The 22,169-nt window shown below is 43.2% G+C and overlaps 3 protein-coding genes, 1 long non-coding RNA gene, 4 other non-coding genes and 1 pseudogene across 11 annotated transcripts in view; 7 read left to right on the top strand and 2 right to left on the bottom strand.

Annotated features, from left to right (window-relative positions):
- Nucleotides 1–1,731: 1,731 nt before the first annotated feature.
- Nucleotides 1,732–7,341, top strand: RPL17 (ribosomal protein L17). The gene is made up of 7 exons (XM_036419860.2): nt 1,732–1,788; nt 2,625–2,677; nt 2,766–2,806; nt 3,081–3,215; nt 3,738–3,836; nt 5,825–6,016; nt 7,266–7,341. The coding sequence occupies exons 2-7, from the start codon at nt 2,638–2,640 to the stop codon at nt 7,311–7,313; spliced, it is 555 nt and encodes a 184-aa protein (XP_036275753.1). The 5' UTR covers nt 1,732–1,788; nt 2,625–2,637; the 3' UTR covers nt 7,314–7,341.
- On the top strand, nt 2,476–2,541 carry LOC118708536. The gene has a single exon (XR_004984611.1). It is a non-coding gene; the product is annotated as a small nucleolar RNA SNORD58 (small nucleolar RNA).
- On the top strand, nt 2,882–2,946 carry LOC118708532. The gene has a single exon (XR_004984608.1). It is a non-coding gene; the product is annotated as a small nucleolar RNA SNORD58 (small nucleolar RNA).
- LOC118708534 lies at nt 3,313–3,377 on the top strand. The gene has a single exon (XR_004984609.1). It is a non-coding gene; the product is annotated as a small nucleolar RNA SNORD58 (small nucleolar RNA).
- On the top strand, nt 6,067–6,130 carry LOC118708535. Its single transcript, XR_004984610.1, has one exon. It is a non-coding gene; the product is annotated as a small nucleolar RNA SNORD58 (small nucleolar RNA).
- An 848-nt stretch (nt 7,342–8,189) lies between the features above and the next one.
- CUNH18orf32 (chromosome unknown C18orf32 homolog) lies at nt 8,190–15,125 on the top strand. The gene is made up of 3 exons (XM_036419861.2): nt 8,190–8,336; nt 12,360–12,547; nt 14,425–15,125. Exons 2-3 carry the CDS (start codon nt 12,383–12,385, stop codon nt 14,488–14,490), a joined length of 231 nt encoding a protein of 76 aa, XP_036275754.1. The 5' UTR covers nt 8,190–8,336; nt 12,360–12,382; the 3' UTR covers nt 14,491–15,125.
- Nucleotides 15,126–16,144: 1,019 nt separating this feature from the next.
- LOC123651521 lies at nt 16,145–20,938 on the bottom strand. Its single transcript, XR_006740300.1, has 2 exons — nt 20,819–20,938; nt 16,145–16,322 (listed from the first exon to the last, which is right to left on the bottom strand). It is a non-coding gene; the product is annotated as an uncharacterized LOC123651521 (long non-coding RNA).
- Nucleotides 17,060–18,355, bottom strand: LOC118708466 (annotated as a pseudogene).
- The window catches only part of DYM (dymeclin), a 233,669-nt gene continuing 232,410 nt past the window's right edge, over nt 20,911–22,169 (top strand). The window contains exon 1 of one of the 4 annotated variants that reach the window (XM_045574528.1): nt 20,911–21,089. The gene's annotated coding sequence lies outside the window, so the exon portion shown is untranslated. The remainder of the gene's footprint in view (nt 21,090–22,169) is intronic. The other 3 variants (XM_036419857.2, XM_036419859.2, XM_036419858.2) reach the window with 3 other exon arrangements.

The following is a 22,169-nucleotide window of genomic DNA, read 5'->3' as shown; positions in this document are numbered from 1 at the left end:
CCAGTGTGGTTCAGTGGTTGAGTGTCAGCCTATGAACTAGGAGGTCATGGTTCGATTCCTGATCAGGGTGCATGTCTGGGTTGCAGGTTTGATCATCAGTGAGGAAGGAGTGTGCAGGAGGTAGCCCATCAATGATTCTCTCTCATCAGTGATGTCTCTCTCTCCCTCTCTCTTCCTCTATGAAATCAATAAAAGTATAGTTTAAAAAAATAAAAGATAAACCATTCCCCTTAAGAGGAAATAATCTCAAAGGTTTTAATTCTTCTAGTCTAATCCAATACTAGCGAATACAAAATCAAGTGTGGGATCATGTCTGTCTTTTAACAATAGGCTCGATCTCTCTGTAAAATCAATGAGAATGGAGTAGGCGTGTGTAGAGAAAGGAGAAAGAAAGGTTAAGGGATGAAGAAGGCACAGGATAGATAACAGAAGGCTCTTCAGTCATCCTCAGGAATTTGGAAAAGGAACCACATAAAAAAAAATAGAACCTGAAAAATGACGTGATCATTTTGGCAGCTGTTTTAGCAAAATGATTCCATCAGCAATATAGAGGATATATTGGAGTGTGGAAAAATAAAGGCCAGAAGACCACTTAGGAGACTCTGGCAGTAATCATAGACTTGAAGTGCTTGTGTGTGCCAAGACAAGGAAAAGAGAAATTGATTTCCAGCTTTCTGGTTTGAGAACTTAGAAGTACAAAGACAAGGCAAGGGAGAGGCAGGCATGCCTAGTGATGACAAATTTGCCACTGGAGCTTTTCTTTGCTTCCAGATGTCACTTTTGAGCTGTGGGACTTTGGGAGAAATCCCTTAATTTCTCTGTACCTCAACTTCATCATTTATAGAATAGAAATAATAGTATTATCTCTTTTTACAGTTATCCTAAGGGTTAATTAAAGAAATGCATCTGATTGAAAAGTACTGAAATAGTGTCTTGAATTTAGTAAGCTTTTTATTTATTTTTTAAATATATATTTTTTATTGATTTCAGAGAGGAAAAGAAAGGGAGAGAGAGATAGAAACATCAATGATGAGAGAGCATCATTGATCAGCTGTCTCCTGCATGCCCCCTACTAGGGATCGAGCCTGCAACTCCAGCATGTGCCCTGATAGGGAATCCAACTGTGACCTCCTGGTTCATATAAGTCCATCCTCAACCAGTGAGCTACGTCAACCGGGCCAGTTAGCACATTCTTTACACAGGTTGCAGTACAATTGACTGGGTGATATGCTTTTGGTTAAATTTATTGAGGTGACATTAGTTAATCAAATTATATAGGATTTGGGTGTACAGTTCTAGAATGCATCTTCTGTATATTGTACTGTGTGTTCACCACCCTAAGTCAAGAGACTGGGTGATATTCTCATCCTGAGAATTTTCTGATGACCATAATTACATTCTATCCTTTGTATCTTCTTGATTATCCAATTAATTACAAATCACTTTCAGGGATACATGATCATATAATCAAACCTAACGAATGTTGAATAAATGCCTTGTGTATGTAATAACACTTGATCCTGTCCTAGAACTGCAAATCTGCTTTAATTAATATTTAAAATTCCTAACTTTATTTCTGGATCAAAAAAATAGAGAATTTTGAGACGGTCCCTAACGAGGCATGTCGTTTTGGGATTCTAAAACTTATTCCACACTCCCTTAATCTTTCCTCTTCCTTCCTCCCCTTTTCAAATCTCGTTTCTTTGGGTTGGAATCTCGCGAGATATTGAGTTCTCATGAAATCTCCCAAGAGCCTCCGCTCTTCCTCTTCCCCCAAAGCGGCCCTAGGTGAGTTGCTCTTCGGCGTCTCTCTCCGAGAGTTGAATCCTCCGGTTATCACCGCCATCCTGGCCTTGGGGGCGCCAATCTTGAGGCCCCTGAGAAGAGAACTCTTGCGGTTACTGATTTCTCGCTGAAGGCAGTGTCCCCCTGTGCGCGGGGAAGTGTCGGAGCGCCCGACTTGGCGCCCGGGCAGTGCGGCCCATGCGGCCCGAAAAGGGGTGCAATGGGAGGGGTTGGGGGCTTTGGGAGCCCGGGTAGCCCGTGGTCGGTGCCGCCTCTTACTCCGGAGGTCCAGTGTCTGGCGGTGAGTGAGGGCCGAGTACGCGGCGCGTTTGTGGTCTCGGTGAGAAAATTGGCGGGGGAGGAATAGAGTCGGTTGGAGGCTTTCCTCACTTTAGTCTTTCAAACCGTCTGCGTGTCTCGTTGACGACAGCACGGAAGCGTGGGAAGGTGTAGCATCCCTTACGGAGTTGTGTGGGTGAAGAGGGTTTCTGCGGAGCGGGAGCACGCCGATGGTGGCGGCTGAGGCCTGCCACCCCCGTGCGCCGTGTCCTTACGCCCGAGGGAGCTCTGGTTGCCCTGAAACAGGCTTATTGCCACCCAGAGAGGAATGGGGCTGGCGAAGGCCGTGCGCCCGGTCTGGTGCCAGCACTGCTGCCGGCAGCCACTGGCGGTCAGAGGGAAAGAGCGTGGCTGCGATGATGGCACTTCTTAGGACACCTTTGGATTCATCGTGAAAACAACTGTTCTCTGAGCAGCTGCTGGTAGCACTTGGTGCAGATTTAGGCTGTAAGGGACTGTGCAACCACGTCCTGACAGAATTGCTCCGTCCTCCCTCCCAGGTGACCTCCGAAGATGGTTCGCTATTCGCTAGACCCAGAGAACCCCACAAAATGTGAGTGAACAACACTTAATGCATTTCTTATTGGGGGTAAGGGAAGAGATACTCGAAGTTGTTAACCACTGTGTCCTCTGTTTTTTAGCATGCAAATCGAGAGGGTCCAATCTCCGCGTTCACTTCAAGGTATGTGAACCTGTTAACGCTCTGAAAGTCGTTGTGGGTGCTCCTTTTCTTTGACACTATGTGCCGAAAGGGCAGCTGCAGTGATGTCTTTCTTAGGACACCTTTGGATTTACCATGAAAACTAATCAGTTCTGAGCAGCCACCTTCTAGGTATCGGTCATGAGTGTGTCGTGACTGTTTTGATGTTGACATTTTGAGAATTCGAGAACTTCATGCTTGCTTTAAAAGTTGTGATGCCTTAACATGGCTAACTCCCGGTGTGTTTTCTATTTAGAACACGCGTGAAACTGCCCAGGCCATCAAGGGCATGCATATTCGGAAAGCCACCAAGTATCTGAAGGACGTCACCTTAAAGAAGCAGTGCGTGCCTTTCCGTCGTTACAATGGTGGCGTTGGTAGGTGCGCCCAGGTGAGAATTGATGGTTGCTATTTGAAAAGACAGATTGTAAGGGAAAGTGACTGGGTGGGATTAAAATGGCTAAGATCTTTAATCAGGCTGTTACCGGTTGCTGTGATGACAGTCTTAGGACACCTTTGGATTAACTGTGAAAAGAATCATGTTCTGAGCAACCTCGAAGTGAATTAAATAAATTGTGTTTTTTGTTTGTAATTTTAAGAGTACGTTTACTGAAGCAGGGAGCAGTGAAACAGGAATGGCTTAGGGCAGCAGCAGCAGGAGAGACGAGGTGGTGCTGCTTTGGCTCCCTAGAAATGTCATGGGAAAGGAGTGAGCCAGGGCAGCACTGAGGTCCCGTTCACTGGAGAGACGCAAAATGGGGCCTTGGAGACAGGTTTAGGGGTTTGGCCCAGGACAAGCTGCTGCCTATTGCTTCCCTGGTTGCAAGTCTCTGTGGGGTCCCTTAGAGTTTAGGAGATGCTTGCCACAGTTTATTTAAATTGGGAACTAATAGCCTATCTTTGTTTTCTTTAGGCAAAACAGTGGGGCTGGACACAAGGTCGGTGGCCCAAAAAGAGTGCTGAATTTTTGCTGCACATGCTGAAAAATGCCGAGAGCAATGCTGAACTTAAGGTACCCAAAGCATTAATATCTATATGTATCCAGCTTGGATGGTGGTTCAGTTGTTCAGATTTATACACACAATAAGACACTATTGCAAAGAGACAAATGTAGTTATCGAAGTGGTTGCTTTAGTAATGGTTAATGTGGTTTATTGCCAACACTTTAAAAAATATATATATTAAAAGGGAGAGAAACATAAATGATGAGGAAGAATTATTGATTATCTGTCTCCTGCATGACCTACATTGGGGATTGAGCCTGCAACCTGGGCATATGCCCTGACCTGGAATGGAACCGTGACCTCTTGGTTCATAGGTTGATCCTCAACCACTGAACCACTCTGGCCAGGCTATTGCCTACATTTTTTTTTCTTTTTTATTGGAAGGATTACAAATAGTACTGCATATGTCTCCTTTTTTCCCCCCTTGACCTCCCCCCCAGCCTTCCCTCCCCCATGACTTGTATCCAGTGATTATGCTTATATGCATGCATACAAGTCCTTCGATTGATCTTTTACAGTCCCCCCTCCACCTCCCTTGCCTTCCTGCTATAGTTTAACAGTCTGTTCAATGGTTTTTTATCTCTATAACTATTTTTTCCCCATTTCTTTTCTCTGAGAAATCTTGCAACTGCAGACTAGAAATAAATGTATAATAACAAAAAATGTTTGAGTCCCAATTTCAGTGTCCAACAGTTCTGAGACTCGTGCTGGCATGTACATATAGTTCCTTATATGTACATGCCAGCAATATCTGGATGATGGACAGATGGTTATTGCCTACATTTTTTAAAATATATTTTTATTGATTTTGTACAGAGAGGAAGGGAGAGAGAGATAGAGAGCTAGAAACATCGATGAGAGAGTCATCGATCAGCTGCCTCTTGCACAGCCCCTACCGGGGATATGCCTGCAACCAAGGTACATGCCCTTGACCGGAATCGAACCCGGGACCTCTCAGTCCCCAAGCTGATGCTCTGTCCATTGAGCCGAACTGGTTTCAGCTGTTGCCTACATTTTTAATGGAGAGATATTAAGTTACATTTAGAAGTTAAAAAACAGTGTGGTCAACAAAATAGGTTTGTCCATTCCCTTTTCCATTTGGAAATCTGGGCCAGAATTAAAAATGGGTCTCAGGCTATAATTCCCTTTTATTTATATCTATAATAATAAGCATAATATGCTAATTAGACCAAACATCCATCCTTCTGGACAAAGCTGCAGAGGCTGAGGCCCTTGCTCTAATTTCATGCACCAGGCCTCTAGTGTGTGCGTGTGGGGGTGTGGGGGTGTGTGTGTATATATATGTATATGTATATATATATTTTTTCCAGCCTGGCCTGCTGGGATCAAACAGAAATTGGCACTCTGACACACATACACACACACACACACCTCTTCCCTCAGGGGTCCCAGAGTGTGGTTGGGCTCCAGAGGCAGTTCCTGCTTTGAGTGCCTGCCCCTTGGTGATCAGTGCTTGTCAGCTACCGGCTACTCTTTGATGGCTTAGCCTTTTATTTACATACTTCTTTAGAGAGAGAAGGGAATGGGAGAGAGGAACATCAATGTAAGTGGAACATGGATCCCCTGTTGCCTCTTGTGCACAACCTTTACCTGGGATTGAGCCCAAAACTCGGGCATGTGCCTGGAACACAAATTAAACTGGCAACTTATTGGTGCACATCACAATACCCAACCAAATAAACCACACCAGCCAGGGCTGGTTATGTGATCCTTGTAGCTGCTAAGCCATGCTGCCAAAGTTGATCTTCAACATCACTTAGCATAGCAGCATAGCGCTGAGTTTCTGTAGTTAGGTTTAATTTAAGGAACGCCATTTAGAACCAAGTTTAAAGTAATTGCCTGAACTGATACTTGGCTTCAACTCTTAAGGATTGCTTTTCAAAATGAGTTCATTAAGGCAGGAACTTAATTTCCAAAGATGGTGTACAATAAAGGAATAAAGGTTTACCTGATTATGTTCCTTCTCCCTTCCCAGGGTTTAGATGTAGACTCTCTGGTCATCGAGCACATTCAGGTGAACAAAGCGCCCAAGATGCGGCGTAGAACCTACAGGGCTCACGGGCGTATTAACCCCTACATGAGCTCTCCCTGCCACATTGAGATGATCCTCACTGAGAAGGAGCAGATCGTTCCCAAGCCAGAAGAGGAGGTGGCACAGAAGAAGAAGGTGACTGCTCAGTCTCCGCTCAGTTTCAGTTGTGTGTACTACATGTGCGGTTGCTGTGATGACTCACTTAGGACACCTTTGGAATAACCGTGAAAGGAAACTGTTCTGAGCAACCAGCAACCTTGTATTTTATTTTTACTTTCATGGATCTCATTTATTTCTTGATTGATACTGAATAGTAACTTTGTACTATTCAGTACATCAGAACTGTGATTGTCTACTGATAGTCCCACCTACTTGTCCATTGCCACTTCCAAAAATGCCCCTCAGATCTAATAAGCCTATATTTGGTAAATGATGACAAGTCAGTGTTGCTTTTGAGAATTGACTCCTACCGTTGTCAAGTTTAAGGTGTGCCGCATGATGGCTTGATTTAAGTATACTGTGAAATGATTATCACAGTGGGTTCTTAGAGATACAATAAAAATAGGGGAAGGATATGATAACTCTTACGATTTCTTTTCCTATCCACTTTCCTGTGTATCATACAGCATTGTTAGCTAGTCTATCCGTTCAGTTGGGTAGGCCAGAAAACTTCACACCTAATAGATTTTTTGTATTGATATTGTCACTTAAATATCCTGTCATTGGAATCCTTAGCAGCTGGTGTTACTGTCTTCAGTGGAAATCAATTTAAACTCATTCTCTGATTAGTCATACCACATCTCTATGCCAAAGGACACTTTCATTTTTAAAAATATATTTTTATTGATTTCAGAGAGGAAGGAAGAGGGAGAAAGATAGAAACATCAATGAAAATCATTGATTCGCTACCTCTTACACAACCCCCAACTGGGGATTGAGCTTGCAATCAGAGCATGTGCCCTTTACCAGAATCAAACCTGGGACCCTTCAATCCACAGGCCAACAATCTGTCCACTGAGCCACATCAGCTAGAGCCCTTTTACGTTGATGTTTCCAGTTCTTTCACTGAAGTGAAGACCTCTTTTTTTCTTTTCTTTTTTTTTTTATTTTTAATATATTTTATTGATTTTGTACAGAGAGGAAGGGAGAGAGATAGAAAGAAACATCGATGAGAGTCATCGATCAGCTGCCTCTTGCACACCCCCTACTGGGGATATGCCCGCAACCAAGGTACATGCCCTTGACCGGAATCGAACCCGGGACCTTTCAGTCCCCAAGCCGACGCTCCATCCATTGAGCCAAACCGGTCCTGGCTGAAGACCTCTTTTTAAGTGTGGATGTTTCTTCAGGAAGTTTAACGGTCATTTTTATTTTCTTTCCCCAGATATCTCAGAAGAAACTGAAGAAACAAAAACTTATGGCCCGGGAGTAAATTCAGCACAAAATAAATTAAATTAAAAAAAAGAATGTTGGTTGTTTTTATTTCTAAATATGTTTCAAGTGATGAAACAAGTTTTCTGATTAGAATTTAAAAATAGATTGTTCTGTCATTAATTTGGATCATAAACATGCTATTTTGAATGTCTTGCTGCTTTTTTGCGCAAGATGGGATTAAAATGAGTTGTGAAATTTTTTATAGCCATTTTATTGAGATTTAACATTGCAGATCACAGTGCAATTGATCTTGGTATACTGTTATGAATCTATCGCTAAAATCAATTTTGGGGCATTTTAATTGCCCCAGAGAGGAACCTTGGCAGTGGTTAGCTGTTACTCCCAGCCCTAGGAAACTACTTAGCTGTAGATAGGCCTGTTGACATCTCAAGAAACATCATAGTATGTGACCCACTGGCTATGGTTTTGTACAGTATTTTTGAGGTTCATCCATGTATAGTACTGGATGTATTTGTATCAATATATTGAACATTTGGGTCTTTTAAAGTATTACAAGTAGTGCTGTGCACCTTTGCAGGATTTTTGATGGGCATGTTCTCATTTCTCTTGGGTGTAAGTCATGAGTAATTGCTGAATCATGGTAACAGCCAGACTTTCCATGTATGCCAGTTACAACGCCCCTAGCAGAGGGTTTGATTTTCCCCACGTCGTCAACACGGATAGTTGCTTTGGGAGTGGTGGTATAGCCGTTTCTCCGTATTGACTTCACTCACCCTGCCCTTATAACTACAAGAGAGGGTGATTGAAGGCACAGCTGCATTTGAAAACAGTAACCTTGCCTGCGTTGGTGAGCCATTGGTACAGGCGATCTGAGTGCCTGGGGAACTAGTCCAGGCCCGGGCGCCGGGGCCCCGCCCGGCAGCGCCGGCGCGCCGGGTGTGTCGTCAGGCTGACGCAGGCGCGTGTTTGTTGGCCCCTTTCGCGGTGTCCATTGGCCCGGCTGCGGCAGGTCCCTCCCTCCGGAAGTGCGGACATTTCCGCTTGTGCTCGGTGGTCGCGGGTGAGTAGGGTCGAGTGGCCTGGGGCTTTGGGCCGGGCGTTTGGGGCGGGGATGGGCTGTGGCCGGGGCGCCGGCGGGCTGCTCCGCGGGCGTGGGCCGGGGGCGCGGACGGAGCCCAGCCGGGCGCGGCTCCGGCCCGGCCCGCGGACCCTGCGCTGCCCGACGGCCCCCCTTCCCCTGCGGCGCCCCTGTGGCCGGCTGCCCTCCTCTGCCCCCCCCCCCCCCCCCCGGGGCGCCCTCCCGCCCGGCCCCGCCTGCCTTTCCCTCTGTGTCCGTTTATCCGCCCCCTTGGCCTGAATTGTCGGGTTCTTGGCGCTTCTGTTATCGTCACCACCACTCGCCCTCCTTCCCTCCCATCCTCACTCCTTGTTTTCCCTCTTTGTCTCCAACAAGAGGACGTTCCTTACGGAACCCGGTAACCTACGGGCGTGGCCTTCCCCATCCGCCTTCCCCGTCCACCTGCCCAATTCTGACAGCCTCAGCCTTTCCTCTCCAGCCTATTGTGCTGCACTAAGTCGAATATAAACATTTCTCTCCTACAACAGCTTTAACCCATTTTGCTTCCTTTGTGGTAGTACCCGAGAATTGATGTGTGGAAAAGTAAAATTGTAATTGTATCAGTTTATCGTAGCGACCTTTCTAAGCCACACTGTCCGCACTGTTGTTAAGTATAACAACTCATCGAAGAATCGTGACGGTTAAGAGCTGCAATACAGTAGCTTCATTCTGAAGAGAGCTAAAAAGTTTTATAAAAGCCCTAAGGATGACAAAACTGATGAGCAGTATTGGTTCTCCGGAGTTTATTTAAAACACAGTGCGCAAGTACTTTCTTAAAACACAATGACAAGTAGGTAAAAATGAACCTTTGTGATGGAGGGACTGCCAGTCACCGGCCTGCCAGGCCTAGTGCTCTGAGCATTGCCAGGTGTTGGAAGGATTTCGCTGGTTTTGAAGGTTTGGTAGGATAGTCATTAACATAATCATTGTGTTCTGGGAAGGGATAGAGACAAGAATCTTGAGCTAGGAAACCGGACCTGGGCCTTCTGGTCTTAGCCAGCTCTAGTTACTTGTTACCTTTGTGTGAACTTTGGACAGGTCACCATTTTTGGCTTTTTTGTTTGTTTGTTTTTTCCAGGAACTGTTTCATGGCACTTACTATATGCAGACACACTTCTGAGCTTTGTATGCATATTAATTTATCTAATCCCCAGTGAGGTAGATATTATTGTCTACATTTTACACTCCAGGGAATTCAGGCACAGACTGGGGGAAGTAGTTTGCCCACGAACATCATATAGCAAGCGGGGGAAACATCTCAAATCCAGGCAGCTGCCAGCCAGTCAGCTCGGTGATGCTATGGTGCCTGTGAGAGTGTTCAGTACTTTACCCAGACCACCTTTTCAGCATCCCAGATCACATTCTGCATTTATGGACAAAAATAATGACTCCTTGAAAAACAGTGAAAAAGACTCACCACTTGTTTAGCTTTAAAACATTTTGGTAAATTATTAAGTTGTTACTGTAATTTGACTAGGGGACCTTTAAAAAAAAAATGGTTATGAATCCTTTGTAAAATAGCTCTTCCTTTATTGACGTACATCCGGATTTTTGTTTGTAGCTCTTATTATATAATTCATTTCAAAGTCATGGGGATTGAATTTTCTGTGCCTGTGCCATTGTTCACTTGTATTGTGAATAATTTTAAATTGCCTTAGTGTAGTCAGAATGAAATTTTAACATCCTGAATTACTAGCCTTATGCAGTGTTCTGATGCTTCTCAGTTGTTGGTTTTTAAAAAATATACGTTTTTATTGATTTTAAGAGGGGGAGAGAGGAACAGCAATTAGAGAACCATCCATCGACTGCCTCCTGCACGCTCCCTACTGGGGATGGAGCCCACAACCCAGGCACATGGCCTGACTGGGAATCAAACCCGCAACTTCTTGGCGCTGTTCAACCAACTGAGCAACACCAGCCAGGGCAAAGCATCTTAATTTTTAAGGCTTACTCTAAGGTAGGGGTGTCGAACTCAAACAGAGAAGGGGCCAAAATCTAAAATCCAGCCTAAATCGTGGGCCGAATGGTTTACTGAACAGTCATAAACTGTCATTGTGATGGAAACGCAGCGGAGTGCAGTGATGACAGCGCTGTGCGGCCACATTGCAAGGCCTGGCGGGACGGATTTGGCCCGAGGGCCTTGTGTTTGACACATGTGCTCTAAGGGATTAAAAATTCTTGTAAATGTAAGAAGTCTTTGGTTTATTAGTATTTTGTGGAAGTAGTATTTGTTCTTTTTCAATAAATTGCTGATTTTGAGACATTCTAAGGTGATTTCTAATTATCAAGGAAATTAGATGTGTTAAAATTTTTAAGTAAACAATTTCCTTATACTAATAATAAACAACTTAGTTATAATGATAAATAAATAAACAAATAAATAGTTTTATTATACAGTACACCTTTTTTTTTAATTTATTGATTTTTATACAAAGAAGGGAGAGAGAGAGAGAGAGTTAGAAACATCGATGAGAAAGAATCATCGATCAGCTGCCTCTTGCACAACCCCTACTGGGGATGTGCCCGCAACCAAGGTACATGCCCTTGACTTGAATCGAACCTGGGGCCCTTCAGTCCCCAAGCCGACACTCTATCCATTGAGCCAAACCGGTCCAATACGGTACACCTTAATTGCCATAAACAGAAAAAGCAGCCGAAACCAGTTTGGCTTGATAGATGGAGCATCGGCCTATGGACTGAAGGATCCCAGGTTCAATTCCTGTCAAGAGCACATGCCTGGGTTGTGGGCACATCCCCGGGATGTGTGTGTGTGTGTGTGTGCAGGAGGTGGCTGATCGATATTTCTCTCTCACCGATGTTTCTCATTATCTCCCTCTCTGTAAAAAAAAAAAAAAAAAAAATCAATAAAATATATTTTAAAAAAAGAAAAAAGAAAAAGCAGTTATATCAAGGGAGAATTATTGCCTGGAAAAGGCCAACCAATTTGCAGCTTAGGGGTCTTCCAAAGTGATATCTTAGAGAGTTTCGTATTATACTATTTGCCCTTAGCATTGTAGGTTTGACTGATTAAGTCATAATTACCAAGTTCCTTAATGTTTTGTGCTTTCCTTTGCTGTATGTGTAAATTAAGATGCAAAGGTAGCCGAAACCGGTTTGGCTCAGTGGTAGAGCGTCGGTCTGAGGACTGAAAGGTCCCGGGTTCGATTCCAGCATGCACTTTGGTTGCGGGCACGACCCCGGTAGGGGGTGTGCAGGAGGCAGCTGGTCGATGTTTCTCTCTCATCGACGTTTCTAGCTCTCTCTCCCTCTCCCTTCCTCTGTAAAAAATCAATAAAATACATTAAAAAAAAAAAAAAGATGCAAAGGTACCCAACCTCACTGGGTTTTGAATAAATGAGTTATACAGTTGTCCTTCAGTATCCTCAAGGTATTGGTTCCAGGACACCCTTCCATCCCCCCACCCCCATACCAAAATTCCTGGGTGCACAAACCCCCCATATAAAAGGTGTAGGGTTTAAGAACAGGCTTCAGTAGGCCTACACACACTTCATTTGCATTGATTTCACGAGGTGCTCTGTGCATAACAAATTCAGGTTTTGCTTTTTGGAATTTTCTGAGATTTTCTTTTCAAACGTTTTCGATTTGGGGTTGATTGACTCCATGATGCAAAACCTGGGGATACAGAGGGCCAACTGTATATGCAAAGCATTAAACTGCGTAGCACCTAGCAAATGTTGGCGTCTTTATCGTTAAATTTATGGTTGGGGAGCAGTGATTGGAGAGATTTGGAAGCGGGAACGTCGCTGTTATTTTCATGCCTACCACCTGCTATTCCGTTACCTTGCAAATAGCAGTATCTTTAATAGGTCCTTGCATTTAGCTAATAGTAGGATCTAAGTTGTTCCTTCAGTGTAGAAATAATCCTTTCGAACATCCCAATCTAGCTAAACTCCGTTAGTCATTAATCTATGAGGAACTGATTCGTTTTTTCTGTGCGTCTGTCAGTTCAGGAGCTCCCACCTGGGAAGATGGTGTGCATTCCTTGTATCGTCATTCCAGTGCTGCTCTGGATCTACAAAAAGTTCCTGGAGCCATACATATACCCTCTGATTTCCCCCTTTGTCAGTCGCATATGGCCTCGAAAAGCTGTGCAAGAATCCAATGATGCAAGCAAAGGCAAAATAGACTATAAGGTGAGAACATGGAAATACCTTGAATAGGAAGGCTGGGTGTAGGGTGGTACTGTCTGGGTAAACTTATTTGGCTTTTGAAAGGCAAGTTCTTGGAACCAGAAGCTTCATCAATGTGTCTTAATTTCCCTCTTTTTTAAATGGGGGGGTGGGGGAGGTAGGAGAGGTAGGAGGAGGGTTGACTTTCCTCGGAGCCTTTCCCACCCCCTCTTTTTCCTCCCCGGGTGAGTTACCTGTGTCTTTCTCTCTTCCAAGCTCCAAGGGCTCGTTTCTGGAGCCTGTGCCGCCCAGCCGGCTCATTTCTGCTACCTTTATAACTTTAAATAAACTTTCTCTTACAGTTTAGAAGAAGAAGAAGAAGAAAAAAAAGGAATTTGGGTGTTTTGTTTTTTTTAAGAAATTAACAGCCGGGACCGGTTTGGCTCAGTGGATAGAGCGTCGGCCTGCGGACTGAAGGGTCCCGGGTTCGATTCCGGGCAAGGGCATGTGCCTTGGTTGCGGGCACATCCCCAGTGGGGGGTGTGCAGGAGGCAGCTGATCGATGATTCTCTCTCATCGATGTTTCTAACTCTCTCTCTCTTCCTCTCTGTGAAAAATCAATAAAATATATATTAAAAAAAAAAAAAAAGAAAGAAATTAACAGTTGGTGCTGGGACCGGCTTGGCTCAATGGATAGAGCGTCGGCTTGGGGACCTGGGTCCTGGGTTCGATTCCGGTCAGGGGCATGTACCTTGGTTGCGGGCATATCCCCAGTAGGGGGTGTGCAAGGGGCAGCTGATCGATGACTCTCTCTCATCGATATTTCTAACTCTCTCTCCCCCTTCCTCTCTGTACAAAATCAATAAAATATATTAAAAAAAAAAAAAAAAGAAATTAACAGTTGGTAAAGTTTTAAACTAGGCCTCTGATTAATGCAATTGCTCCTTGCCAGTGGCCAAGATAATAGCCAGTATTTCCTGGCTGGTGAGAGTAATGGGAAACAGCTCATTGGTGCAAAGAGATGACATGAAAAAAAGCCAATGTCACTGGTTGATAATTTTGGTGGGAGAGCCGATGATTCTCTCTCATCGACATTTCTAGCTCTCTATCTCTCTCCCTTCCTGTCTGTAAAAAATCAATAAAATATATTTTAAAAAATTTGGTGGGAGATTTAATTTAGGAGGATCATAGAAGTTATTTATTTATTTATTTATTTATTTAAAATGTATTTTTATTGATTTCTGAGAGAAAGGCAGAGGGAGAGAGAGAAACATCCACGAGGAGAGAGAATCATGGACGGGCTGCCTTCTGCACGCCCCCTATGGTTGAGGATGGATCCCACACCCCGGACATGTGCCCTTGACCAGGAATCGAACCCGTGACTTCTTGGTTCCTATGTCAATGCTCAACCATTGAGCCACACTGGTTGGACTTTTTAAAAAATATATATATTTTATTGATTTTTACAGAGAGGAAGAGAGAGGGATAGAGAATTAGAAACATTGATGAGAGAGAATCATCGATCAGCTGCCTCTTGCACAACCCTACTGGGAATGTGCCCACAACCAAGGTATTATATATGCCCTTGACCGGAATCGAACCGGGACCTTTCATTCCGCAGGCCGGTGCTCTATCCATTGAGCCAAACCAGTTAGGGCCGTTTTTTATTCTTTTTATAAAATGAAGTTATTTTTTAAAAATGACTATTTAGAGACAACATGTTGTTTTTAGCAATGGTGCTTGTCACGTTCAACTTTGATTGTGTTCAACTGCACTAAAGCCATCCTGAATAATTCTAGAAGCAGAGTTTTTTTCATCCTGAAGTTCGTTGACTGTTTCAAAGAGAGTTTTTCTTATGATGAGTGTCTTATAATAATCTCTAAAATGGTTTTTCATTTTAGGGGGCAGACATAAATGGATTTCCAACACAAGGATCGACAGAAATCTCTGATAAAAAGAAAGACTGAAGGCACTGACCCAGGGACCTCCTTGTTTTCAAAATGGACCTGATAATGTGAAGCACCTTCTTTGTAATTGTCTCTGACCTTTTTCTCTTAGACCACAACTCGGGGTGGATGGTGTAGGTGTTTGCCTGATACTGATCAGGAAATACATGGTATTTATATTTAGAATGTATTTAGTTATAATTAATGATCTCGTTCCCACGTTCCTTTTTCATTTACTTAGCTTTAATAGTATGAATAAATAGGAGGATTGCGCCAGTAGGCTTTGTTACTAAATCAGTACCTAAACATCCTTGGGCTTCTAGCTTCTGTTCAGGCTCTTTGAATTTGAGTGGAGTGTATTTTCACTATGAAACAGTACAGTGAGACTGTGCAGGAAAGTGAAAGGGAGTGTTTGGAGGTGATAATGACTTGAAACATAAAGTTGTAATTACTGCCCAACACAGTGGAGTCCCTTATCTGCGAGAGTAGAAAGTACAGCTCTGAAGAAGATGGCAAAGATAAGAAATTGAGGAAATCTCTTTGGGGAAAAATGGAACAATTTTTACATAAATGTCTAATGTATATTATAAAATTCTAATTTTTGTTGCATTCCTTCTATTCCTACAGAATATATTAAACATTCAGTTTAGCTTGTGGTTGGGAGTTGGCTTTTTTTCCCCCCCCCTTTTTTTTAAAGTTTAAATATTTCTTAAAAGGGGCATTTTTCACCATATCAGAAAGCAGAATTATAATAGCGTGCTGGCATCTGGACAGTTCTGAGACAACAATATGTTATTTATTTTTTAATGTAGATTGTATCGGTTATTTATTGTTGCATAACAAGACACTCCAAAACGTAGTGGTCTTCAACAACAGTGACATGACTGGACAGTTCTTTGCTGGTCTGGGCCTCTATATGGTCTTTCACCCCTGGGCTGCTTCACTTTAGGGACAGAAGGTGATGAACCATACTTACTTTATATCCTATTTCCTTATTCCCTCTGAGGCAGGGAATGATTGGAAGAGTCTTCTGCCTTTAAGTCCCCAATGAAGTCCTGGGTCCTAACCAAGGCTCCGGTGAACTGTATGTGTGAGCAAGTCAGTGACTCACCCTGGTCTCCATTTGATAGAAATCAGTAGGTTTCAAGTGTTCTGCCCCAACCCACCTGAGGGATAAGATACATTCCCTTTAGCAACTAAATTCAGTTGATTTGTTTGTTGTTTAAAGTATAAACACGATATTACACAAATAGCAGGTGTTCATAGTAAAACAGTGCCCTGGGAAGTTAAATGAAAAGCTCATGTTCTTTTACTCCTTATTCCCTCTCCACAAATGTAACCACCGTTAGTTCTTTTGTGTAGCCGCCTAGCAACTTCCTTAAGGTTCCTTTGTTTTTATTAAATATATCTTTTTTTAAATTATAACATTGCAAAGTGTATACTGTCTCTACTCCCTTAGTGCCCAAAGGCTTTACTCATTTAGCTGTTGCTTTTTGTCTTATGTTTTATCTCTATACTTCTAAATGTTATTTATATATATATATACATATATATATACATATACATATATATCGCCAGTTTTGGAACTGTCAGCTTTCCCCATTACTGACTTCCTTCCAAGGCTGACTTATAACTACCTCTGCTCTCCCACACATCGTCCATGTAGGTTTTTGTAAATATTGGTTAAGTCATTGATCTGTATTTATATCATGATGAGTATGCCACATGCCTTCCACTTGCCTCTCCAAATCCCTGCTCCTTTCACCTATTTTGCTGCCCTAGAAAGCTGCCTGGATTCCCAACAACAGACTTTCCATGGCCTCTGCGTTCTGTTGGGTCTGGTCAGCTGGGATCTGCAGTAGGGACGGGAAGGAGGGAGAGAAGGGAGGAGTGGGGTTAGAGTATTTATTCCCTCGGTTCAGCCTTCTGGGTCTCCAGACCAGGTGTGCTCCTCAGCCAAAATGCGCTTCAAGGAGGTAGCCCGCTCCCACATGTCTCCCTTCAGCCTCCACTAGCCTCTCTCCCTCCTTGCCCTGTTGGGCCCAGCACTCACTGCTGACTCTGGGTCACTGCTTTCCTTCAAGCCCCCACCCTTCTTGCCTGTGATTAATATTATAGTTTTATGTGTTACATGTGTTTGCAAGTCACCCTAACTACTTTTAGAAAGAAGGGTATAAACAAACCATCAAATGAATACTTAGCCCCTGCGCTTTCCCTTTTACTGCATCATCTCTGAACTGAACTTTTGGAATACAAGCAAGCTCTTAGTGGCCTGTCCTACATACTGAATTTACAGTCATCGAATATCTTCTAGGATCCTTTTCATATGAACTGTGTACTACTTTTGTTTGTTTGCTTTTTAGTTTCCAGTCTACAGCATTTCAAATTAAGTGTTCTTATTTTTTGAATGTTTTTATACAAAATTCATATGATATAAGAGTGTACACAGATAAAGATTCCTTCCTCTCACCCTGGTGCCCAAGCACCTAGTTCGCCTCCTAGGAGGCAATCAAGGTTACTGGTTTCTTCTTTTTTCTCATTTTTTATTTTAAGTTTCTCTTTCTTTCTTTAGTTGCCTTTATGTACAGGCATCATTTTAAAAATGCATGCACACTGGATATTTTCCAAAGAATAGGAGCTGGAAATAAAAGTTCAGGGCCGTCAGGAGAACTGAAATTGTCCCAGAGAAGTTCTGAGGAGCACACTCCCTTAAATGTCCTTGATGACCTTTCAAGTTTTTCCTTTGTGAACATGGGGAAAGTCTGGCCAGGCTGCACAGCGGCTAGTTCTATGTAATTGCATTCTGCTGCTTCACCATTGCTTGTATGAGGATAATGAGTGAAGACTTGATGGCTTCTTCCAGAATCGTAGACTTGTAAACTTGCAAGGAGCTCCGGGTACCCTTTGAACCAGAGCCAATTGCTCAAGATCACTCTGTCAAGTCCCTGATGGGCCCTATGAAACAGCCGAGGTCCTTTCTCATCAATACCTCCCAACAATAGTGCTACTTACTCCAAAGGGACAAGACATGGCACCCAAATCTGCATCTTCTCCAAACAGTTGAGCCGGATCGGACACAGCCTGGGTCACACACTCCACCGTCATTGTCTACTTGTAGGTGAATTCATGGTTTTGTGTCTCCACTCTGGGCTTTATCAGTTAAAGCCTTAGCATCAACAGTTAGCCCATTCATGGCACAACCTATGTGAGCATCAAGCTCTACAATTTTCTCTGTCGCTTGGCTCCATGAATGGAGAGGCAATTCACAGCTAGGAAAACACCCTTGTGTATCTGGATCCCAATGGCTGCAGAGCAAGCTTGACAGCCTCAGTGGCATATTTCCCATGAAATAATTTTCCTTCAGGAGAAAAAGTATTCCCACCCCTGTGGTACTCAGACTCAGTGAAGAACATGGTGAGGGTAGGAGAATGTGACAGTTACCACATGGGGATTTTGAGGGCTAGGACCAGTGCTCCCGTACCCGGGTCCCCCACGTGGCCACAGAACTAAGCCCTCGCAGGTGGTCCTTTACATTTCCAGAGATATCCTCTGCATGCACAAGCAAATACAAGTGTATGTATTTTATTAAGACAAAATTAACATACAATATGTGCTATCTGGTTTTCTTTTTTCAATTAAAAGTATATCTTTAAAAGAAAAAGTATATCTTGAAGATCAGTAGATATTAGGTTGTTTACTGTCTTTTTATGTTTCAAAAACACTATATTTACTCCTAAGAACACACCCTTAAAATATGAGGCAAATATTTCCGGGAAGAAATAGATAGTTCCACGATAGAGACTCTACTACCCCACTTTCAATTATGAATAGAACCAGACAGAAGAAATATAAGGAAATAGCTTGAATAACACAATAAACCAATTAAATCTGAAAGACATACAGAACATTACTCAACAACAACAGTTAGCCCATTGCAGATTGAAAGGTCCCGGGTTCGATTCCAGTCAAGGACATGTACCTTGGTTGCAGGCACATCCCCAATAGGGGGTGTTCAGGAGGCAGCTGATGGATGTTTCTCTCTCATCGATGTTTCTAACTAACCTCCCTTCCTCTCTATAAAAAATCAATAAAATATATTTTTAAAAAAAGCAGTCCTGAAGAGATGTATAATTGGTAAAGGAACTGAATCAGTAATAAGAAGTCTCAACAAAGAGAAGCCCTGGACCTTATGGCTTCATTAGAATTCTACCAAACATTTAATGGAGAACACCAATCATTCCCAAACTTTTCCAAAATATCGGAGAACATTTCCTAATATAAAAAAAAGAACCATACAGACCTGTATCATGCCTATCAATGCAAAAATCCTCAACAAAATACTAGCAAAGGAAATTCACATCAAAGGATTATGCTCTGCCTGTGTGACTCAGTGGTTGAGCATTTACCTATGAAACAGGAGGTCACGAGTTCAATTCCCAATCAGGGAACAAGGCCAGATTTCAGGCTGGATCCCCAGTAGGGTGCATGCAGGAAGCAGCCGATCAATGATACTCATCATTGATGCTTCTAGCTCTCCCTCTCCCTTCCTCTCAGAAATCAACAAAAAGACATTGGAGAAAAATAAGAGGGATTATATACCATGACCTAGTGGGTTTATTCATAAGACTGCAAGGATGTTTAGAATGGAGGGAGAACACCCACATGGTTATCTCAATACAGAAAAAGTATTTGATAAAATTCAATAACCTTTATGACAAAAACACTTAAACTATCAATAAAAGAAAACTACCTCAACATAATGAAAGTATATGTGAAAAACACAGCAAGTCTCACACTCAGGATCAGGAGTAAGGCAAGGATGACAGCCTTTGCCACTTGAACTCAATATAGTACTGGAATTTCTATCCAATTAAGCAAGAAAAGGAAATAAAAGTTATTCAAATTGGAAAAGAAGTAAAATTATCTCTGTTCACAGATGATTTGTAAATAGAAAAACCTAAATATTCCACAAAAGACTGCTAGCACCAAAAAATTGAATTTAGCAAAGTAACAGGTCAGCACAAAAATCAGTTGCATCATTATACACCAACAAATATCTGAACAGGAAATTAAAACAATTACATTTATTATAATATCAAAGAGAAAAAAATTAGGAATTGACTAAGAAAGTGAAAGACTTGAGACAATGAAAACCAAAAAGGTTGCGGGTTTGATTTCTGGTCAAGGTGAGGATGCTATCCCCAGCCAGGGCATGTGTGGGAGGCTACTGATTGTTTACTCTTTCACATCAATGTTTCTCTCTCTCCCTTCTTCTCACTTTAAAATAAAGCATTTAAAAAAAGACAATGAAAACTACAAAATATTATTGAAATAAACAAAGAAATGAATGATGTTATTTATTATGGGAAAGACATATTCATGAACTGAAAGACAATAACAGAATATTGTTAAGATGTCAGTATTACCCAAATTCAATACAATCTATATTAAAATCCTAATGATGTATTTTGCAGAAATAGAAAAAACCACAACAATCTTGAAAAAGAAGAGCAAAGTTGGAGGATACACACTTCCTGATTTCAAAACTTATTATATTACAAAGCTAAAGTAACCAAAACAGTGTGGTATTGTCACAAAAACAAACTTATAAGTCAATGAAACAGAATAGAGAGAATAGAGGGATTAGCAATAAACCTTTCACATATGGCTAACTAATTTTTGACAAGAGTTCCAGGACCATTCAATCGGGAGAAGGCAGTCTTTTCAACAAATAGTACTGAGAAAACTGGGTATCTACATGCAAAAGAATAAAGTTGGAGCCTTAGCTAATACTCTATACAAATATTAACACAAAATGGATCAAAGATCTAAACATAAGAACACAACATAAAACTCATAGACGAAAATATAGGGGAAAAGCTTCACAATATTGAATTTGGCAATGATTTCTTGGATGTGATGCCAAAGGCACAGGCAATAAACAAAAAAACAGACAAATCGCAGTTTTATGAAAATAAGACTTTTTGACAATATTGCAGTTTTATACCTGTTAACTGCCTCCATCAAAAATTATTTTCTGAAAATTAGCCCTCAATAAAAAGATTTGAATAAGAACAAAGTTAAAAAAATTTAACAATAGATAAAATGCTAAAAGTGCTATTCTTCAATTTTTCAGAGCCCTCCAAGGGAATTGCTTAACTTAGGAATGATTATCTGTTGAAATGAAGAGGAGTGTCGATCAAGTTAAAACACCGGAATAAGTGGTGTAGGCAGGGTAAGTAAGGGACTCGGCACCAGAGAGGCCCAGCCGCTTCTGAATTTTGCCACGTGGCTATGCCGTTACCCTGGAGGCGCTGAGGGTGGTGGCGGTGGTGGAGAAACGACTAACGCCCGAAGGACTACATCTCCCAGAAGTCCGCGCGCCACGTGCCACGTGATCACCGGCTGCTGCGCGCCCCGCCGTTCGGTTCCCAGCGGCGTTCTCGGCCGCTTCCCTCTTCTCTCCCAGCCTCCGGGCCTCCGCACTGACGCGGCCCGGGCGGGAGCCGAGCCGGAGCCGGAGCCGGAGCCGCAGCCGCAGAGACGCGGAAACATGGAGGCCTGAACCTCTGCCATTCGCTGGACCGTGAGCTGTAAGCCGATCTCCCCGCCGGCTGAAAGGTGGGCTGGGAGGTCCGCCGCCCCCCTGCTCCTGGGCTGAGCGGATTAGGGACACCCCTTCCTCCCCCTCCTCCGGGCAGCGGCAGGAGCTGGGGGGCAGCGCCGCCCCGGAGGCGGAGAAGGGGCCCTTCCGGCCAGTGGGGACGGGCCCCCTGGAGAGGCTGTGCCCATGCCCCTCCCTCCGCTCCGGGTACCGTGGCGCTTAGGGGCGTGTAATCCCGGAGTGCGAGGGGTCTGGGTCCGAGGCTGGTGTTGGGAGTGAGGGTGGAGGGGATGGGGGGGTAGGGGGAAAGGAGGATACCAAAGAGCAGTTGGCCATACGGGAGACAAATGGGTGTGTGATGGGCAGGGCGGGCAATAGTGTTTACTTTTTCTTTTTTGACAAGTACATTTTTATGGAGGCGTAATGCACATGCCATAACATTCACTTTTAAAAGTACAGTTAAAGTATAACTCAGTGGGTTTTTTGTTTTGTTTCGTTTGTTTTTATAACATATTCAGAGGGGTGTGCAACAAATCCTAAACATCTTTATCACCCCAAAAGGAAACCCAATAGCAGTCACTCCTTCCCTCCCCCGTCCTTTGATTGTGTTTTAACTGAGGGTGAGAGTGGGAAGTCAGCTCACGTGTTTGGGAACCGGGGGCAGTAGTGGGGGTTGAGGGTAGTGGGGTGACAAAGCTGATAGGATGACAGTGCTGGAAAGAGGTAGGAAAGTCATAGGGCCAGCAAAGGGGCACACGGGATAGACTGACTATGGGGCAGTTGGAGTGGGATTCTTGAAGGGGAAGAAAGGAGATTGGAGGGAAAGGTGTGTGGGGAGAAGGCATGTGCTGAAAGATGTGAAAACATGGGGGGGTGAAGGGGTGCAGGGGGTGGAACAGCGGGTAACCTTACAGAGGAACAAGGCACTTGGGCCGATGAGTTGAGGGCTCAAGAGAGGAACAGAGCTAGAGAATTTATAGGAATTGGGTGATGGTTGCTGCCGAGCTTGAAATTTATAACTATAGATTTCTGGAGTGATTATTCTGCTCTGTAGTTTTTATCTTACAAATCCTCTCGGCAAACTCAGAGAGACTGG

Source organism: Pipistrellus kuhlii, unplaced genomic scaffold (assembly GCF_014108245.1).
Source record: "Pipistrellus kuhlii isolate mPipKuh1 unplaced genomic scaffold, mPipKuh1.p scaffold_m20_p_6, whole genome shotgun sequence".
Taxonomy (NCBI): domain Eukaryota; kingdom Metazoa; phylum Chordata; class Mammalia; order Chiroptera; family Vespertilionidae; genus Pipistrellus; species Pipistrellus kuhlii.
Note: the sequence above shows the minus strand (reverse complement) of the source record. Positions and strands in the feature narration are given on the sequence as shown.

Bases quoted from the DNA above. Each gene is read 5' to 3' on its own strand.
- RPL17 (XM_036419860.2), top strand. From the start codon at position 2,638: ATGGTTCGCTATTCGCTAGACCCAGAGAACCCCACAAAAT. The intron at 2,807-3,080 runs GTATGTGAACCT...TTTTCTATTTAG, and splicing joins ATCTCCGCGTTCACTTCAAG to AACACGCGTGAAACTGCCCA. The intron at 6,017-7,265 runs GTGACTGCTCAG...TTCTTTCCCCAG, and splicing joins AGGTGGCACAGAAGAAGAAG to ATATCTCAGAAGAAACTGAA.
- CUNH18orf32 (XM_036419861.2), top strand. From the start codon at position 12,383: ATGGTGTGCATTCCTTGTATCGTCATTCCAGTGCTGCTCTGGATCTAC. The intron at 12,548-14,424 runs GTGAGAACATGG...TTTTCATTTTAG, and splicing joins AAGGCAAAATAGACTATAAG to GGGGCAGACATAAATGGATT.